The sequence below is a fragment of the Panulirus ornatus genome, chromosome 47, assembly GCF_036320965.1.
Source record: "Panulirus ornatus isolate Po-2019 chromosome 47, ASM3632096v1, whole genome shotgun sequence".
Lineage (NCBI taxonomy): Eukaryota > Metazoa > Arthropoda > Malacostraca > Decapoda > Palinuridae > Panulirus > Panulirus ornatus.
This window is the reverse complement of record NC_092270.1, coordinates 1162201-1183336: the sequence shown is the minus strand read 5'-3', so window position 1 is coordinate 1183336 and position 21136 is coordinate 1162201. Positions and strand designations below refer to the sequence as shown.

Genomic DNA, 21136 nt, shown 5'->3' with positions numbered 1-21136 from the left:
TTAGTGCATTGTTTGCGGAGGTTCCTATCTAATGTTCTTAATGATTACTTCTATCTAATGGTCCTACCTACTGCTTCTACCTAATGTTTCTACCCCATAATCATATCTAAATGTACCTACCTAATGCTTCTATGTACTGATCCTACTATTTTGCCAAAAATGAGCTAGCATCTAGTGCTTAACACAGGAAAATTTAGAGGTGCAAAGAATGAGCTGCATGAGGTAAGTGTTGTCAAGCGTAACATATGACAAGGAGAGATTGTATGTTTGTAGACAGAATGCCAGTAGTCCATATACTAGCAAGGCAGAAAGAAAAGACAGTTACCTAGGTTAGAGGAGTGCAACTAGACTACCACTAAAGTAATGGCTCACTAAGCACATGTCACTAACCTTCCCGTTACCCAGGTGGGTAGTACCCACAATACACCTCCCTGGTCATTAACTGCCTACCAACTACTTTTTATGTGAATTAAAACTTTAGATTCCCTTCCATGTTATGTAAAACTTTTTCTTCATCTATTTTTTGTTCTCTTCTATGGGAGTGGATGAAGGCAAGCAAGATAAATGTTTTTTTTTTTTTTTTTTTTTTTTTTGCTTTGTCGCTGTCTCCCGCGTTTGCGAGGTAGCGCAAGGAAACAGACAAAAGAAATGGCCCAACCCGCCCCCATACACATGTATATACATACGTCCACACACGCAAATATACATACCTACACAGCTTTCCATGGTTTAACCCAGACGCTTCACATGCCTTGATTCAATCCACTGACAGCACGTCAACCCCGGTATACCACATCGCTCCAATTCACTCTATTCCTTGCCCTCCTTTCACCCTCCTGCATGTTCAGGCCCCGATCACACAAAATCTTTTTCACTCCATCTTTCCACCTCCAATTTGGTCTCCCTCTTCTCCTCGTTCCCTCCACCTCCGACACATATATCCTCTTGGTCAACCTTTCCTCACTCATTCTCTCCATGTGCCCAAACCATTTCAAAACACCCTCTTCTGCTCTCTCAACCACGCTCTTTTTATTTCCACACATCTCTCTTACCCTTACGTTACTTACTCGATCAAACCACCTCACACCACACATTGTCCTCAAACATCTCATTTCCAGCACATCCATCCTCCTGCGCACAACTCTATCCATAGCCCACGCCTCGCAACCATACAACATTGTTGGAACCACTATTCCTTCAAACATACCCATTTTTGCTTTCCGAGATAATGTTCTCGACTTCCATACATTCTTCAAGGCTCCCAGAATTTTCGCCCCCTCCCCCACCCTATGATCCACTTCCGCTTCCATGGTTCCATCCGCTGCCAGATCCACTCCCAGATATCTAAAACACTTCACTTCCTCCAGTTTTTCTCCATTCAAACTCACCTCCCAATTGACGACCCTCAACCCTACTGTACCTAATAACCTTGCTCTTATTCACATTTACTCTTAACTTTCTTCTTTCACACACTTTACCAAACTCAGTCACCATCTTCTGCAGTTTCTAAGTACATGGGCATATATGTATATGTACGTATATATGTATATGTGCATGATGTCTCCATGGTTGTTTAATTTGTTTATGGATGGGGCGGTTAGGGAGGTGAATGCAAGAGTTTTGGAGAGGGGGGCAAGTATGCAATATGTTGTGGATGAGAGGGCTTGGGAAGCGAATCAGTTGTTCGCTGATGATACAGCACTGGTGGCTGATTCGCGTAAGAAACTGCAGAGGTTGGTGGCTAAGTTTGGTAAAGTGTGGGATGAAGGAAGCTGAGAGTGAATGTGAAAAAGAGCAAGGCTGTTAGGTTCAGTAGGGTTGAAGGACAAGTTACTTGGGAGGTAAGTTTGAATGGAGAAAGGCTGGAGGATGTGAAGTGTTTTAAATATCTGAGAGTGGATTTAGTAGCGGACGGAACCATAGAAGCGGAAGTGAGTCACAGGGTGGGGGAGGGGGCAAAGGTTCTGGGAGCAATGAAGAATGTGTGGAAGGCGAGAATATTATCTTGGAGAGCAAAAATGGGTATGTGGTGTACGGTGGTTTGATCGAGTAATAACAAAAGGGTGAGAGAGATGTGTGGTGATAAAAAGAGTGTGGTTGATAAAGCAGAAGAGGGGGTGTTGAAATGGTTTGATCACATGGAGAGAATGAGTGAGGAAAGATTGTCAAAGAGGATATATGTGTCAAAGGTAGAGGGAATAAAGAGAAGCAGAAGACCAAACTGGACGTGAAAGGATGGAGTGAAAAAGATTTTGTGTGATAGGGTCCTGAACATACATGAGGGTGAAAGGCATGCAAGGAACAGATTGAATTGGAACAACGTGATATATCGGGGTCAACATGCTGTTAGTGGATTGAACCAGGGCATGTGAAACGTCTGGGGTAAACCATGGAAAGTTCTGTGGGGCCTGGATGTGGAAAGGGAGCTCTGGTTTCGGTGCATTACACATGACAGCTAAAAATTGAGTACAAACAAATGTGGCCTTTATCTTTTCCTAGCGCTACCTCACTAGAGGGGGGATGCTATTTTATGTGTGGCAGGGTTGCGACAGGAATGCATGAAGGCAGCAAGCATGAATATGTACAAGCGTATATATGTGTATGTCAGTGTATGTATACGTTGAAATGTATAGATATGTATATATGTGTGTGTGGGCATTTAAGTTTATAAATGTGTATGTGGGTGGGTTGGGCCATTCTTTCGTCTGTTTCCATGTGCTACCTCACTACTGTGGGAGACAGCGACTAAGTATATTAAGAAAATATAAAATGGTATATATGTATATGGGTGGTGTGCAAGGTGAGAGGATCTTCACTACTAGTAATATACATCAGGTAAGAGTAGTACAATAAATGCCTTTCTTATAATACTGTACAAGACAAATTGCTAAAAGATACATTTCATTACATATAACATGTCACTGTATTTCACACCATGCATTATGTAAGAATCTTCATTACATTCTATATTGCATTACCTGACTAAAACTGTACTTGAACAGACAGCTATGTATACACTATATTTGAACGGACAGCTATGTGTACATTATATTTGAACAGACAGGTATGGATAGACTATGTCCTGAAATATATACAGCCTAGAAGGTGAATAATAGGATAGCTCAAAAGACTAGGGCCAACCCACCTGTAACATCTGTCTGGTCACATCCACCAAGTCATGATGAAAAGTAGCTTGCTCAGTTACATGTATGTTCCCTTCTATGCTATCCCACTCTATTGTTTTTTGCTCTTCCTGGTTCTCATTCATGTTTACAACCAATGGCTCTGCTACTACATCCACTCTGTTGTATCTTCTAGTTGTTGTACCCAATTCAGATTCATTCATGTCTTCTCTTAGTTCTGAATTTTGTTTTATTTCAATTTCTTCTTGCCTTTCTCTTTTATTCTCATCCTCAGCAGTATGTTCTTCAGTTTCTTCACTTTCCCTAGCTTCCTCTCTGCTTTCTGCTAAGATAAATTTTCCAACCCCTTCATATCTCCGGTTCCTAACTGTTTCATTTTCTCTTTCATTATTCTTTCTTCCCATGGAAGTTTCACATCCTAGAAGCCATAAAACTAGTTTCTTTATGTTCAACTTTTGGGTAGGTGAAGTTCTATCAGCAGCTTTTTCATTGACTACATCAGTTAAATAATGGCTGAATCTTTTGATGCTGTTTTGTTGTCGCTCCCATCTAATATAACTCTTGTCACTGTATGTAGAAGCCTTACTCCTTGAAGGACTCTGTTGGACTTTCTCTGCCATGTTCATTAAGTCTGACTCAATACCCATATTGTGTTGTTTGTGAGGGGCAGAAGGATCCATATTAATCCCCCTAGTTAAAGAGATGGGCCTGTGAATATTTTCTTTACCTTCTTGCATGTCCTCATCAAGAGTGTTTTCATCTTTTTCACTCTTTGCAATGGCAACTAAGAGATCCCATGCCCTAACAACATCAGCCACTGTGTACCAGATCTGAAATAACAATGTAGCATGAACTTAAGGATTCTCTCTCTGTATTCTTATCTCCCAAAATATACAATGAAACACATCTGTATCTGTAACTGAGTTTGTTTACTTGCCTCTTAGAAATAATGAACTAATTTTAAATAGTAACCATGTTTTATTCCCCTTTATATTTTTCTATTCTTCACAAACTTAGTACCACCACTATCAGCTATTCATGCTATTCATTTGTGAATTACTAAGTATTATCTGGAAAGATATCAATAAATCACACTTACCATATCTTATCAACTGGAAACATCATCCTCCCTCACATACAATGCTCTCTTTACACCTTACACTGTATGAAGTACTTTGGCAAGGTTTTAAAAACAGTATCCCTCCTCATTTCTTGCATACAAGTTTTATGGATGCTATTGTACTGAATTAGTGAGTAAGTTCCTGTACTCTTATCTGGTACAAGTCCATGATGGTCTTGCTTATACAGTTTTTGCTTGACAAGTGTTCCAATATATGATTTCTAATCACTCTTCTGTAAACTTTTATTGCAAGGAAGAGGGAGAGGGGGAAAAAAAATAGTGACTACCATTCACTTAAATATTCAAACCGACATCACTTACCTCATCAGGCTTCAGGTCAATTTCTGGGCGAATAACCACGTTATACTGGCCATGGTTGAATATCTTTGTTTTGGCATTGTACACACTCTGCTGTATAAATAGGCAATAAGGAACGATCATGGTTAACGGGATGAAATGGGTTGACATGTGAAGTTATGTGGTTAAAGGAGATAACTACACAGGTCCTGTGCTAAGTAAGGTGTGTAACAAGCAGGATTGAATATGCTAGATAATAAGGTATGTGTACTGTCAACAGGGTTGAGGAGAAAGGAAACATTTTTGTAATGTGGGTGATTATACGGTAAACAGGTGTTAGACTAAATCAATAAAAATGCAGTAAAAAGAAGATAAATTATGAAACAAAATGGAACATCAAATGAGGTAGTGAGTACCTTTGGAATAAATGAGACAAAGTGAAAATGCTTCACATGCCTTAGTTCAATCCATTGACAGCTTGTTGACCCCAGTATACCACATCATTCCAAAATCACTCTATTCCTTGCATGCCTTTCACTCTCCTGTATGTTCAGGCTCAGATTACTCAAAATCTTTTTCACTCTATCCTTCCACCTCCAATTTGGTCTCCTGCTTCTCCACCACCCTCCTCCACACAACCCTATCTATAGCCCATGCCTCGCAACCATATAACATTGTTGGAACCACTATTCCTTCAAACATACCCATTTTTGTTCTCAGAGATAACGTTCTCGCCTTCCTCACATTCTTCAACGCTCCCAGAACCTTCACTCCCTCCCCCACCCTGTGACTCACTGCCACTTCTATGGTTCCATCCACTGCTAAATCCACTCCCAGATATCTAAAACACTTCACTTCCTCCAGTTTTTCTCCATTCAAACTTACCTCCCAATTAACTTGTCCCTCAACTCTAATGAACCTAATAACCTTGCTCTTATTCACATTTACTCTCAACGATCTTCTTTGAGACACTTCACCAAACTCAGTCACTAACTTCTGCAGTTTCTCACCCAAATCAGCCACCAGCGCTGTATCATCAGCAAACAACAACTGACTCACTTCCCTCTATATATATATATATATATATATATATATATATATATATATATATACCTCGCAAACGCGGGAGACAGCGACAAAGCAAAAAAAAAAAAAAATATATATATATATATATATATATATATATATATATATATATATATATATATATATATATATATATATAATCCCTGGGGATAGGGGAGAAAGAATACTTCCCACGTATTCCCTAAGTGTCGTAGAAGGCGACTAAAAGGGAAGGGAGCGGGGGGGGGGGGGGGGGGGGGGGGGGGCCTGGAAAACCTCCCCTCTCGTTTTTTTTTCAATTTTCCAAAAGAAGGAACAGAGAAGGGGGCCAGGTGAGGATATTCCCTCAAAGGCCCGGTCTTCTGTTCTTAACGCTACCTCGCTAATGTGAGAAATGGTGAATAGTATGGAAAAAAAAAATATATAAATATATTATTGGGGTGTCTAAATGTGTGTGGATGTAACCAAGATGAGAAAAAAGGAGAGATAGGTAGCATGTTTGAGGAAAGGAACCTGGATGTTTTGGCTCTGAGTGAAAGGAAGCTCAAGAGTAAGGGGAAGAGTGGTTTGCGAATGTTTTGGGAGTAAAGTAAGGGGTTGGTGAGAGGACAAGAGCAAGGAAAGCAGTAGCACTACTCCTGAAACAGGAGTTGTGGGAGTATGTGATAGAGTGTAAGAAAGTAAACTCTAGATTGATATGGGTAAAACAGAAAGTGGATGGAGAGAGATGGGTGATTATTGGTGCCTATGCACCTGGGCACGAGAAGAGAGATCATGAGGAAGCAAGTGTTTTAGGAGTAGCTGAGTGAGTGTGTTAGTAGTTTTGATGCACGAGACTGGGTTATAGTGATGGGTGATTTGAATGCAAAGGTGAGTAATGTGGCAGTTGAGGGAAGAATTGGTGTATATGGGGTGTTCAATGTTGTAAATGGAAATGGTGAAGAGCTTGTAGATTTGTGTGCTGAAAAAGGACTGGTGATTGGAAATTCCTGGTTTAAAAAGAGAGATATACATAAGTATACGTATGTAAGTAGGAGAGATGGCCAGAAAGCGTTATTGGATTACGTGTTAATTGATAGGTGCGTGAAAGAGAGACTTTTGGATGTTAATGTGCTGAGAGGTGCAACTGGAGGGATGTCTGATCATTATCTTGTGAAGGTGAAGGTGAAGATATGTAGAGGTTTTCAGAAAAGAAGAGAGAATGTTGGGGTGAAAAGAGTGGTGAGAGTATGTGAGCTCAGGAAGGAGACTTGTGTGAGGAAGTACCACGAGAAACCGAGTGCAGAACGGAAAAAGGTGAAAGCAAAGGACATAAGGGGAGTGGGGGAGGAATGGGATGTATTTAGGGAAGCAGTGATGGCTTGCGCAAAAGATGCTTGTGGCATGAGAAGTGTGGGAGGTGGGGAGATCAGAAAGGGTAGTGAGTGGTGGGATAAAGAAGTAAGATTATTAGTGAAAGAGAAGAGAGAGGCATTTGGATGAGTTTTGCAGGGTAATAGTGCAAATGAGTGGGAGATGTACAAAAGAAAGAGGCAGGAGGTCAAAGAAAGGTGCAAGAGGTGAAAAAGAGGGCAAATGAGAGTTGGAGTGAGAATCATTAAATTTTAAGGAGAATAAAAAGATGTTTTGGAAGGAGGTAAATAAAGTGTGTAAGACAAGAGAACAAATGGGAACATCGGTGAAGGCGGCTAATGGGGAGGTAATAACAAGTAGTGGTGATGTGAGAAGGAGATGGAGTGAGTATTTTGAAGGTTTGTTGAATGTGTTTGATGATAGAGAGGCAGATACAGGGCGTTTTGGTCGAGGTGGTGTGTGAAGTGAGAGGGTTCGGGAGAATGATTTGGTAAACAGAGAAGAGCTAGTAAAAGCTTTGCGGGAAAATGAAAGCCTGCAAGGCAGCGGGTTTGGATGTTACTGCAGAGGAATTTATTAAAAAAGGGGGTGACTGGGTTGTTGAATGGCTGGTAAGGATATTTAATGTATGTATGACTCATGGTGAGGTGCCTGAGGATTGGTGGAATGCATGCATAGGAGAGAGGGACAAGTATGCTGTCTGTTGCGGATGAGAGGGCTTGGGAAGTGAGTTTGTTGTTATTTGCTGATGATACAGTGCTGGTGGCTGATTCGGGTGAGAAACTGCAGAAGCTGGTGACTGAGTTAAGTAAAGTGTGTGAAAGAAGAAAGCTGAGAGTAAATGTGAATAAGAGCAAGGTTAACAGGTACAGTAGGGTTGATGAACAAGTCAATTGGGAGGTAAGTTTGAATGGAGAAAAACGGGAGGAAGTGAAGAGATTTAGATATCTGGAAGTGGACTTGGCAGCGGATGGATCCATGGAAGCGGAAGTGAGTCAGAGGGTACGGAGAGGGCGAAAGTTCTGGGAGCGTTGAAAAATGTGTGGAAGGTGAGAACATTATCTCGGAAAGCAAAAATGAGTATGTTTGAAGGAATAGTGGTACCAACAATGTTATGTGGTTGCGAGGCATGGGCTATAGATAGAGTTGTGCGGAGGAGGGTGGATGTGTTGGAAATGAGATGTTTGAGGACAATATGTAGTGGGAAGTGGTTTGATCGAGTAAGTAATGAAAGGTTAAGAGAGATGTGTGGTAATAAAAAGAGTGTGGTTGAGAGAGCAGAAGAGGGTGTTTTGAAATGGTTTGGTCACAAGGAGAGAATGAGTGAGGAATGACTGAGAAAGAGGATATATGTGTCAGAGGTGGAGGGAACGAGGAGAAGTGGGAGACCAAATTGGAGGTGGAAGGATGGAGTGAAAAAGATTTTGAGCGATCGGGGTCTGAACATGCAGGAGGGTGAAAGGCGTGCAAGGAATAAAGTGAATTGGAACGATGTGGTATACCAGGGTTGACGTGCTGTCATCGGATTGAATCAGGGCATGTGAAGCGTCTGGGGTAAATAATGGAAAGTTTTGTGGGGCCTGGATATGGAAAAGGAGCTGTGGTTTCAGTGCATTATAACATGACAGCTAGAGACTGAGTGTGAACAAATGTGGCCTTTTCCTAGCGCTACCTCGCGTGTATGCGGGGGAGGGGTTGTCATTTCATGTGTGGCAGGGTGGCGACGGGAATGAATAAAGGCAGTAAGTATAAATCTGTTTCCTTGCGCTACTTTGCTAATGTGGGAGACAGCAACAAATTATAATAATAATAATAAAATACATGCTGCCTTCTTTCATTCTCGCCACCACTCCACCACACATGAAATGGCACCCCCTCCCCCCACGTGCATGGGAGGTAACGCTAGGAAAAGACAACAAAGGCCACATTCATCCACTCTCAGACTCTAGCTATCATGTGTAATGCACTAAAACCATGGCTCCCTTTCCACATCCAGGTCCCATAAAACTTTCTATGGTTTACTCCAGATGATCAACATGCCCTGGTTCAATCCACTCACAGCATGTCCATCCCAGTATACCACATCGTTCCAATTCATTCTATTCCTTGCATGTCTTTCACCCTCCTGTATGTTCAGGCCCCAATTGCTCAAAATCTTTTTCATTCCATCCTTCCACCTCCAATTTGGTCTCCCACTTCTCCTCTCGTTCCCTCAACCTCTGACACATATATCCTCTTTGTCAATCTTTCCTCACTCATTCTCTCCATGTGACTAAAACATTTCAATACACCCTCTTCTTCTCTCTCAACCACACTCTTTTTATTACCACAGATCTCTCTTACCCTTTCATTACTTACTCGATCAAAACACCTCACACCACATACTGTCCTCAAAGATTTAATTTCCAATACATCCCCCCCTCCTCTGTACAACCCTATCTAAAGCCCATGCCTTGCAACCATATAACATTGTTGGAGCTACTATTCCTTCAAACATACCCATTTTTGCTCTCTGAGATAACATTCTCTCCTGCCACACATCCTTCATCGTTCCCAGAACCTTCGCCCCCTCCCCAGCCTGTGACTCACTTCCGCTTCCATGGTTCCATCCGCTGCTACGTCCACTCCCAGATATCTAAAACACTCCACTTCAATTTTTTTCCATTCAAAGTTACATCCCAATTTACTTGTCCCTGAACCCTACTGAACCTAATAGCCTTGCTCTTATTGTCATTTACTGAACTTTCTCCTTCCACACACTTTTCCAGACTCAGATACCAACTTCCATAGTTTCTCCATGAATCAGCTACTATAGCTGTATCATTGGCGAACAACAACTAACTCACTTCCCTCTCATCTCCAACTGACTGCATACTCACCCCTCTCTCCAAAACTCTTGTACTTACCTCCCTAACCATCCCATTCATAAACAAATTAAAAAACCACGGGGGCATCACACACCCCTGCCGCAAACTGACACTGACTGGGAAACAATCACTATCCTCTCTTCCTACTCATACACATGTCTTACATCCTTGGTAAAAACTTTTCACTGCTTCCAACAACTTAGTTCTTTTTATGCACACATGCCCTATAAACAATTTCTATAAGAGTCACAGTATTAACCAGGACCTTTCTAAAGGCTCATGCATCCCAAGGCTGCACTACTTCCAGTAGCAGGAAAATGCAGAAGAGAGAAGTTCTTTGATGAGACGGTACTTCCAATGATACAGCCATTCCAAAAGTGACTTTTCACTCTTCAAATGAGTACCTAGGCATTTAGTTGTGTACAAATTCATTTTCAAGCATGATAGTAAATTTTAATGCATGCAAAAGTATTTAGATAAGAGCACATATGTTATATTAATCAAGACATATCTTTATGAATATTTTGAACAGAAAAAGTGCCAAAATAAATAAGAAAGCATTTACATGCAACTGAATGAATTAATTTCCACAAACATTTATATATATGTATCTCAAATTAAATATTTTTCTCAAAGATTTATTCTGGGGTATTCAAATATGTATGGATGCATTCTAATGAATTCTAAAGGCTTTTGATGCAAGTGACTCACAAATACACGAGGTTTAATCCTGGGTCGGCGCATGATTACCACATGTTTACCATGGTAGCGCAGTACAGCTGTACAGTTGTACACACTCCGCTGGGGGTGGAGGGAAGATATTAAGCACTGATGGGGGGAATGATGAGACTGCTTGGAGTAATGTCAAAATTGCAAGTGCTATGAGAGAAAGTGTTAGATGGTGATTACTGGAGAGTAAGAGAAGTGAAATGTTAAGTAATGGGGAGAGGAAAATCAGTACAATATTACTGATAGGGAATGGAAAGATGAGTATTTGTATGGGGTGATATGGAGAGCCATGGGAAGGAGGAGGGAAGAGATTTTGAGTACTGGAGAGGGAAGGGAGCTAGATGATGATTATCTGATGACATACTGAATACTGGCAAGGCGATGGGTACCTGGGAGGTACAAAGGCAAGATAAGGAATATATGGGAAGACAGTGATGGTGAGTACTGGGAAGAAAAAATGATGGTGGAAGAGGAGCACCACAATGAATACTTAGGTGGAGGAGGAGGAGGAGGAGGAGGAGGGGCAAGAAGTTGAGTACTGAAAAGGAATGAGATAGTTCTGGGGAGGAGAAAGGCAAGATGATGTGTGCTGAAAAGAGAAGGGAAGTGAGACAATTAGCACAATGGAATGGAGGGACAAGATGATACATGCTTAGAAAGAAGAGAAGCAAGACACTAAAAGGTCATAGTTGGTAGGCAGCCACTGACCAGTGAATAAATATTACTGGTGCTACCCGCCTGGGTACTGGGAGGGTTTGTAATGGCTCTGTAGTGAGCCAGCACTTCAGTGGTTATCAAGCTACACTCCTTTGAACCAGATAGGTTTCTTTTCTTTTGGCTCTACCCACATGTGGACTGCTGGCATTTTGTCCACAAACATACAATCTCTCCTTGTCACACAGAACACTTGGCAACACTTAACTCACTCAAATAATTCTTTGTAACTCTAGATTTTCCTGCGGTGAGTTCTATGCCCCAGCCTGGCCTTTAGGGAAAATGGTAAGAGCAATAGATAGATGTAATAGATAGGAATTCTATTCAATCATTATTCATTATATTCAATTGCTGTTTCCTGTGTCATTGAGGTAGTGCCAGGAAAAAGAATGGCTCAGCCACTCATATACACATAAATATATATATATACATGAAAGCCCATACCCACACATATACATACATATACATATCAACATATACACATATACATACATATACACAGACATATACATATCTACACATGTACATATTCATACTTGCTTGCCTTCATCCATTTCCAGCACTACCCCACCCCACATGACACAGGAATGTTTTATATATATATCATTTATATTTTTTCATTTTTTCTATTATACTTAGTTGCTGTCTCCCGCATTAACAAGGTAGTGCAAGGAAACAGATGAAAGAATGGCCCAACCCACCCACATACACATGTATTTATATAAATACCAACACACGCACATATACATACATAATTTCAATATATGCATACATATACATACACAGACATATACATATATACACATGTATATATCCATACTTGCTGCCTTCATTCATTCCCATCGCCACCCTGCCACACATGAAATGGTTCCTCTCTCCACCTGCGTGTGTGCAAGGTAGCACTAGGAAAAGACAACAGAGGCCACATTCGTTCACACTCAGTCTCTCGCTGTCATATGCAATGCACCAAAACAACAGCTCCCTTTCAACATCCAATCCCGACAAAACTTTCCAAGGTTTACCATAGACATTTCACATGCCCTGGTTCTATCAACTGACAGCACGTCCATCCCGGTATACCACATTGTTCCAATTCACTTTATTCATTGCATGCCTTTCACCCTCCTGTATGTTCAGGCACAAATCGCTCAAAATCTTTTTCACTTCATCCTTCCATCTCCAATTTGGTCTGAAACTGAAAATATTCAAACAATTCTATACTTGATATAATTATGGACAATATATCATAATGCTCTCAGTAACCGATGCATACCCAGTAAATACGATGCAAAGGAGCAGAAAACATTTTGAAATTGACTTTATTTAACAGCTTAATTGAATGTCATAAAGGTGACTAAACGATATTTTAACACCAGATTTGTAATAGCATGAAAAATACTTCTCATAATGAGTTTTTGAAGGAAATCTATTTTTCTGTCAAAAATGCCAAAAACTGAAGGTAACAGGGTACTTTTCAGCTCAAAAAATTTTTTTGTTTCAAAATTGAAAGATAAAATATTCCATCACTTCTATACTTGAAATGATCATGGAAAATATATCATAATGCTCTCAGTCACCGATACATACACAGTATATATGATGCAAAGGAAGAGAAATATTTCAAAATTGACTTCATTTAACAGCTTAATTGAGTGTCATTAAGAGGACTAAACTTTAACACCAGATTTGTATTCAACATGAAAAATACTTCTTATAATGAGTTCTTAAAGGAAATCTATTTTACTGAGAAAAGCGCCAATAACTGAAGGGTATTTTTAGCTCCAAAAACTTTTTGTTTCAAAATTGAAAAATAAGATATTCAAACACTTCTATACTTGAAATAATCATGGAAAATATATCATATTGCTCTCAGCACTCGATACATATTCAGTAAATACAAGACAAAGGAGCAGAAAATATTCTAAAATTGACTTCATTTAACAGCTTAACTGAATGTCATAAAGGTTACTAAACATTATTTCAACACTAGATTTGGATTCAGCAGGAAAAATACTTCTCATATTGAGTCTTTAAAGGAAATCTATTTTTCTGAGAAAAACACCAAAAATTGAAGGTAATAGTTCAGGAGATTTTTAGCTCAAAGTCCACGATTATATCAAACATTTCTATACTTGAAATAATCATGGAACATAGATCATAATCCTCTCAGTTACCGATTCAAATCCAGTAAATAGATGCATAGGATCAGAAAATATTTTAAAACTGACTTCATATAACAGCTTAAATGAATGTCATAAAGATGACTAAACGATATTTCAATGCCAGATTTGTATTCAGTATGAAAAGTACTTCTTATAATGAGTTTTTAAAGGAAATCTTATTTTATGAGAAAAATACCAAAAATTCAAGGTAATAGTTACAGTGGCATAGCTAAGGTATGGCAGGTAGGGCAGGTGTCCTGGGCACCACTTGAAGGGGGTGCAACTCAACAGGTATGTTTTTTGACATATGCTACCCAAATGACATTTTCAATGATTTGGTTTTGTGAGATAAAAAAGAAATTCGCCTACTTTTCAACTACAGTATTATTTTGCTACTGTCAGTTGCATTACCACTTCTACATTACAATTTTGATCAAATAAGTCTTTAACTTGAAGTCTTTAAGAGTTGACATAAATTTAACTGTGATGTACATTAAGCAAGTGAAGATTAATCCACTGTACATCAAACAAGTGAATAGTTAACCATATACTTACCATGAGCAGCTGCCAGGCATGGCCGAGTCGGGGGTCAGCTGAGCCATATCTTCTTCTAGCATAATCCACAGCCCTGCAGTCAGAAATGGATTCAGGTGTTCAAAAATTTAGGAGGAGAGGAGAGAGAACAGAAAATATAGCCATAGATCACAAGGATAGGGATATGGATAGAAACAGGGCGCAATGGGGATTAGAAAGGTATGTTTGGAAGAATATAAAGCCATTTCTCTATTGTATGTATAGCCACATGAATGCCTTGAGAGAGAGTCAGGCTCACTGTGGTTAAAGATATGCAACCTCTGCCAAAATGGGAGTAATTCATGAAAATTCTCCCTTTCCATTAAAATAATAATAATAATAATAATAATAATAATAATAATAATAATAATAATAATAATAATTATTATTCTTATTTTGCTTTGTCGCTGTCTCCCGCGTTTGCGAGGTAGCGCAAGGAAACAGACGAAAGAAAATGGCCCAACCCACCCCCATACACATGTATATACACACACGTCCACACACGCAAATATACATACCTATACATCTCAATGTACACATATATATACACACACAGACACATACATATATACCCATGCACACAATTCACACTGTCTGCCTTTATTCATTCCCATTGCCACCTCGCCACACATGGAATAACATCCCCCTCCCCCCTCATGTGTGCGGGGTAGCACTAGGAAAAGACAACAAAGGCCTCATTTGTTCACACTCAGTCTCTAGCTGTCATGCAATAATGCCCGAAACCATAGCTCCCTTTCCACATCCAGGACCCACACAGCTTTCCATGGTTTACCCCAGACGCTTCACATGCCCTGATTCAATCCACTGACAGCACGTCAACCCTGGTATACCACATCGATCCAATTCACTCTATTCCTTGCCCGCCTTTCACCCTCCTGCATGTTCAGGCCCCGATCACTCAAAATCTTTTTCACTCCATCTTTCCACCTCCAATTTGGTCTCCCACTTCTCCTCATTCCCTCCACCTCCGACATGTATATCCTCTTGGTCAATCTTTCCTCACTCATTCTCTCCATGTGCCCAAACCATTTCAAAACACCCTCTTCTGCTCTCTCAACCACGCTCTTTTTATTTCCACACATCTCTCTTACCCTTACATTACTTACTCGATCATACCACCTCACACCACACATTGTCCTCAAACATCTCATTTCCAGCACATCCATCCTCCTGCGCACAACTCTACCCATAGCCCACACCTCGCAACCATACAACATTGTTGGAACCACTATCCCTTCAAACATACCCATTTTTGCTTTCTGAGATAATGTTCTCGACTTCCACACATTCTTCAAGGCTCCCAGGATTTTCGCCCCCTCCCCCACCCTATGATTCACTTCCACTTCCATGGTTCCATCTGCTTCCAGATCCACTCCCAGATATCTAAAACTGGGATAATAATAATAGTAATAATAATGATAATAATGATAATAATAATAATAATAATAATAATAATAATAATAATAATAATGATAATAATAATAGTAATTTAGTTAAAACGATAGGCAGATCAATGAAATGACAGAAAGGCATACAGAAGTTCAAATTACAAAGAGCTGCAAACACATGAATTCCAATCCTCTTTTCCATCCTCTTTATTTTTCTTTTCATTCTAGATAATCATAACTGGTACAACTTCTGCTTCTATCATTTAAACTTAAAAAAAAATATCTTTCCATTATCATTTTTTCCATTCCCATCTTAATTGGGTGGATAAGATATGTACAGCCTCTAAACATTCCTTAAGCATTCCAACCCATACCCAGTGTATTTAGGTGATTCATGGAATTACCTTTTCACCTACCATGCTTTAATCTACCTACTCATAAGCACTATATCTCAAATCTTAAACACTAGTCCAATAACCAAATATTTTGTTCTCTATCATTGAATGGCCAAACAAAGTAATAAACCTAAAGAAAATTATAACCCTTTGCACCTTAAAACACTTTTTAAATCATAGAGCCTATACAAGATCATGTTTAACATGCTAATAATGAACTGAGAATGAAAATATTAATATATCAGACTTAAGACTACCCTAACTCACTAATCCTCAAGGAAAAAGTTTCACTCTCCTTAAAATGTTAAACTCCCTAAACCTTGAATATCACTTGAACTGACCACTGGGAAACATTGACTGGCTGGGTTCTCCAAGCCAGCTCACTCATGAAGTCGTACATGACGTAGTTTTGGTTGATGCCCTCAGGGGTGATTCCTGTACCAACTAAGGTCACATTTGGGAACTGACGGGCAGTTTTCATGTTCTGAAGAGAAGGAAGGGTTACTGGTGGGGATAAAGGTTGGTACAAGTGATGGTGAAGGATGGCACAAGAGCTGTTAACTCTGATGATGCTACCTGTGGTAGTTATGGTGATGCTGATAATAAAGGTCGTGGCATGCAGGTGGTGGTGGTGGTTATGGTAGAGGTGCAAGTGGTGGGAGTAGCAAGAGGAGTAGTTGTGGAAGGGAAAAGAGGTTATCATGAGTATGAGATGTGGTAGTGATGAGGTGGACAGTCAAGGGTGGTGACAGAGGAGGGGATTAAGTTGGTGATGCTGTAAACACAGGATGTTCATGATGGTTGCATAGGGGTAGCAAGAAACAATAGGTGATGATGGTGGTGTTGGTGCTGAAGCTGGTGAAAGCTGTAGTGCAGGTCATTATAGTATTGGTGGTAATCATAGTATAGCATTGCTGGTGTAGTAATGACTGTGGGTGAAGTGGTGAAAGTGCCAAAAATTATTGTAATGGCAGTGGTAATAGTTAGAGGAAATACACTACTGATGGTCATAAAAGTTGGTGTGGTGTTGGAGATGGCAACCATGCTAGTCCTTGTATTGATGCTAAAATTGGTAGTGGTCTTGGCATTGCTTTAATGATGTATTATGCTGTATTCGTGCTGGTATTCACCCCTAAACACATGGTGGTATTGGTGGTGGTATGTTCAGGCAGTTATGATAATGGTGGTGAGACTGGTGCTGGTCTAATGCCTGACTTATTTACATTTTTTGCTCATTCATACCTTTCACCTGCCATCTGACTGCTGTGCCCTCTGCAACTTCTCCAGAGGACAGCCCTGTCTACTTTACCATTCTGACACTTCAAAATAAGCCACACTACTTTCTAGGTTTGTAACATTTTAGTATCCTTTATTCTCCAGCAAGACCATTCACCATCCCTCACTACCTTCATCTCTCATTTACCACTCTTCACCATCCCTCACCACTTTAAACACCCATTTATCACTCTTCACCATCCCTTACTACTTTCAACCATCTTCCATACCTCTTACCATCCCTCATTTCCACTTACTTCATACCACTTCTTATCAACTAACCCTTCCTCACACACACCAACCTTCAACATCAATCTTCAGCCTCCCTTAGGCACCCATCCTCTCTTTTAACAATACCACATTTCACTGTCCCTCATCATCTCCCACCTTCCTAACCACCAATCACATCTTTTTTCACCCATCACTAAGCATAACCTTCAACCATATATCTCTGGCCCTCACCACTATCACCACCCCTTACCTCTCCAAGCTACTCACCTCTTCTCATTCTTCACCTCCCCAAACAAAATCCTCTATTAACAATCCTCATCTCCCTGAATTAACCCATCTTTTATGCATCAATGATTACAACACCTCTATTTGTTTATCATCCAGCACCACAGATTACAACAACTCCAAATGCTTATCATCCCTGTCACTCTTTCTTCTCCTCATCTCACCATCCTTCACCACTCCTCTCTGTCTATTACCACTCCTTACTTTTTATCAGCAACTTTCACCACCATATCATCACACCTCTGCAGCAACTACTCTTCACTTAACAAACCCTCACTACCAAAGCCACCACTACATCATCACACCTCTACTCTAACTACTCTTCACTTAACTTACCCTCACTACCAAATCACACAATAAATCCTGAAACATTCCATGCATCCCTCACCAACCATTACCTCCCTTCTCCCTTTACCATGTCTCACTTCTCACGCCTAATCACCCTTTACCTTCCTTCACTCTGCACCACCCCTTGCCCCTCTCAATTCACCAATCTTTGAATCTCACTACCTTGTCACTTCCTATTGTCTATCACAACCTTTGACTTGAATCTAACCATCCCTCACACCCTACTCCTTACCCTCATTCATCACCATTCATCTCTCCTTATTCCTAAGGTCTCACTCTTCCTCACTTTATCTTAATGTTTATTACTCTTTGCCCTAGCACCCTATTATCCCTCATGATCTCCCCTTCAACTATCTTATAATCAACACTCACCTTCATGAGGACTTGAACGTTACCAAAGAGGCCACTGACACCACCATAGTTGTGTAGCATACAGAATATGAAGGGCTGACCAAAGTAAGATTCAAGACGGCCATACTGAGGTTCCACCTCAGAAGCAAGGTCCAACACCAACATACGACCCTGGAATAGAAGTGGTGATGAGATGAACATAAGGTACCATAATACCTGGTCTAGCATTAGCATACAGCCTTGGGTTGTGGTGTTGGATTATAGATCAGGAGGAAACACAGACTAGGTTCAGCATCAGCAAACAACCCTAGGAAGTGGCCTGGATATCATGAACAGGATGAACCATGAAACTTTGTTCGGTTCTGGCATATAATCAGTAGGGAAATGGTGAGGAATTCAGGGCCCCAGATCTAACTTATAGCTCTTGTGGACTAACAGAGATCTAGAGCTTAAAGCAGAGAGGGACCATGAGGTCATATCCAGTTCCAACACACATCAAAAGTCCTGAGGAGGGCATATAAAGGGGTACTTTAGTAAGTCAAAAAGTATACTACCTGGTATGTCAACAGAACACCACATTAGAAGAGCTGTCACAGTAGTAAACTAAGTTTTCATTAACATCCAAAGTGATTCTGAGCATATATATAGACATATTACAAAGATATTAGATTATAGACTATTATTTGGTTACCCTACTTGAGGAACTACAAATTCACCAAAAGTGGTCAGATCAAGATCAAAGTAACTTGTTTCTAAAAATAAAAAGCTAAGGTCCAGGGATAGATCAGCATTCACAGGCTTGCCCAGGTTTGATGATGGACATAATAAGACTTGGTGACAACTTTTAAGTTTCTAAGTGTATCTTTTCTTGTCAATGCTGACTGAACTGAGATCTCTGGGATTTGAAGAGATTAGTCAACATGAGGGCAAAAAACAAGAAATTTAGGCAGAAAATTCATAAAAGATGGAAGGAAATACTTTTCAATAACAGAGTGGTGAATGAGTAGAACAAGCTAAGTGAAGAAACAGTGCATAAATATGATAAAAGAGAAAAAGTTTTGATGGAAAAATAAGTGTAAGAGACGGGACTTTATAAGGATACAACTCCTTCCCCTACAATATACACAAATTTGTCACAAAAAGAAAAATACCCTCCTCAGCTTATGTTGAAAGTATGATGGATTCCATTAATTCTACAACCTCAGGACCCATTTTGTAGAGTTCCTGAAGCTCTCAGGCTGCACTCCAATCTAGAGAAAGGAAATAATGGACTCATTGCCAAGGATATATTCTTTTTCCTCCCCTGTTGATGTTACACACTCACCAAAGGTGACATTCTACCTGCAATGTAACCATGTGGGTGGAGTATGGTCAACTAATGTTTATGAAGGAATGTATGTACACACTTTTATGCTCAGATGCAACTAAACTCATGAGATATTACTCTCTCTCTCTCTGTTGTTGTCTGTCTCTGTCCTTACTCTCACCTCTTCCCCTCCCTTGTTCCCAGCTTCTCCTTGTATATATACTCACTATCGGTACAGAGGTAAGAAGAGCTTGTGCCTGTTGCTTATGCCAGAAGGCTGCATCATTGAAGAAAAGCCAACCTTGCATGACCCTGTTGAGAAGAAAGATCATTACAAGAGAGTACTTACCTACTTATGAGTACTTAGAGCGAGATTTTGCCAAAAGGCTGGGTTAGTGTGTGACACTTACCACAGAAAAATCTAAGGTATGGAAGAATAAGTCATGCAAGTTATTTGTCAAGTGTTACAAAAAGCCAGCAGCCCATGTGTAGGTGAGGCAGAATGAAAAGACAGCTACCTAAGCCAAAGAAGTAATAGTGTGGATAGTGACAGTAATGTAACTCCTTGGTCGGCGGCTGCCTTTGAGAGTGTGTGTGTGTGTGTGTGTGTGTGTGTGTGTGTGGTGTGTGTGTGTGTGTGTGTGTGTGTGTGTGTGTGTGTGTGTGTGTGTGTGTGCAGCCAAGTAACAAAAGACCTACTGCCCTATAACAAGGTTACTAAAAGAATCAATTGAAGACCTTTAATTTTCATATAGTTAACAGTTACTTACTGAATGGAAAAAATAGTATAATCTAAAATTACATGAAACTCTTACAAAAGCTTTTCAGGCAGTGTTCAATCACCATACTGACAAACAAGTATTTCACTACACTTGTGTAAAATCTATTTCCTCCTAAGCTTTAGCCCATTGTTTCATATCACTGGATTTTAGTTCTTATTAAACAGCATATCTATACTATCATAAAGAAACAGTCACCAAGATACTTCATCTTTATTATGAATAGCAATAGGATGTGGCTTGTATGGTGGTCTGGTATTAATCTGCACTGCATTAAGATCTGAGGGGATGATATTGTGTCTGATGTTTTGGAATAAAGTTTCAAGAAGTCACAAATTCTACTTAACTTTTCAGTGGCAAGTACATTTTGTTAATCAGGTTTCGAGTAGTTTCTAATGATAATTTCATGGTCTTTCTTTTCTTGGATATATGTAAGCACTTTTCCAAACATCCAGTATCAGCATTTCTTGTCTCTTTCTCTAAATGCCTTATTGCATTTGTCTATTGTGTATCTTACCTTACCTTCCTGCTTCCAAAATCCAATTGTGTGGAGCTTCTGCAACATTCAATGGGTATGAACACAATCTAAAGAGTGTGGAAATGTGTATTTCTGCACAAGGTGAATGCAAGACTATTTAGGATTAAGTGTTCAATGTCTTCAGTATGGAAGTTGCATTGTAGTCATGAGAGATCTTGTGATACATTAAATCTTAGTAACCCTGGAGTGATAAGTG

The 21136-nt window shown here is 40.0% G+C and overlaps 1 protein-coding gene across 5 annotated transcripts in view; it reads right to left on the bottom strand.

The window, feature by feature from the left end:
* The window catches only part of Naglu (N-acetyl-alpha-glucosaminidase), a 106824-nt gene that overhangs the window by 55007 nt on the left and 30681 nt on the right, over window positions 1-21136 (bottom strand). For 3 of the 5 annotated variants that reach the window (XM_071689421.1, XM_071689422.1, XM_071689420.1), the window contains exons 11-17: window positions 19851-19935; window positions 18339-18488; window positions 16169-16311; window positions 14006-14078; window positions 10557-10646; window positions 4585-4674; window positions 3146-3973 (exon numbers count right to left, since the gene is read on the bottom strand). In XM_071689421.1, the coding sequence (XP_071545522.1) occupies window positions 3146-3973; window positions 4585-4674; window positions 10557-10646; window positions 14006-14078; window positions 16169-16311; window positions 18339-18488; window positions 19851-19935 (1459 nt within the window). The remainder of the gene's footprint in view (window positions 1-3145; window positions 3974-4584; window positions 4675-10556; window positions 10647-14005; window positions 14079-16168; window positions 16312-18338; window positions 18489-19850; window positions 19936-21136) is intronic. The other 2 variants (XM_071689424.1, XM_071689423.1) reach the window with 2 other exon arrangements.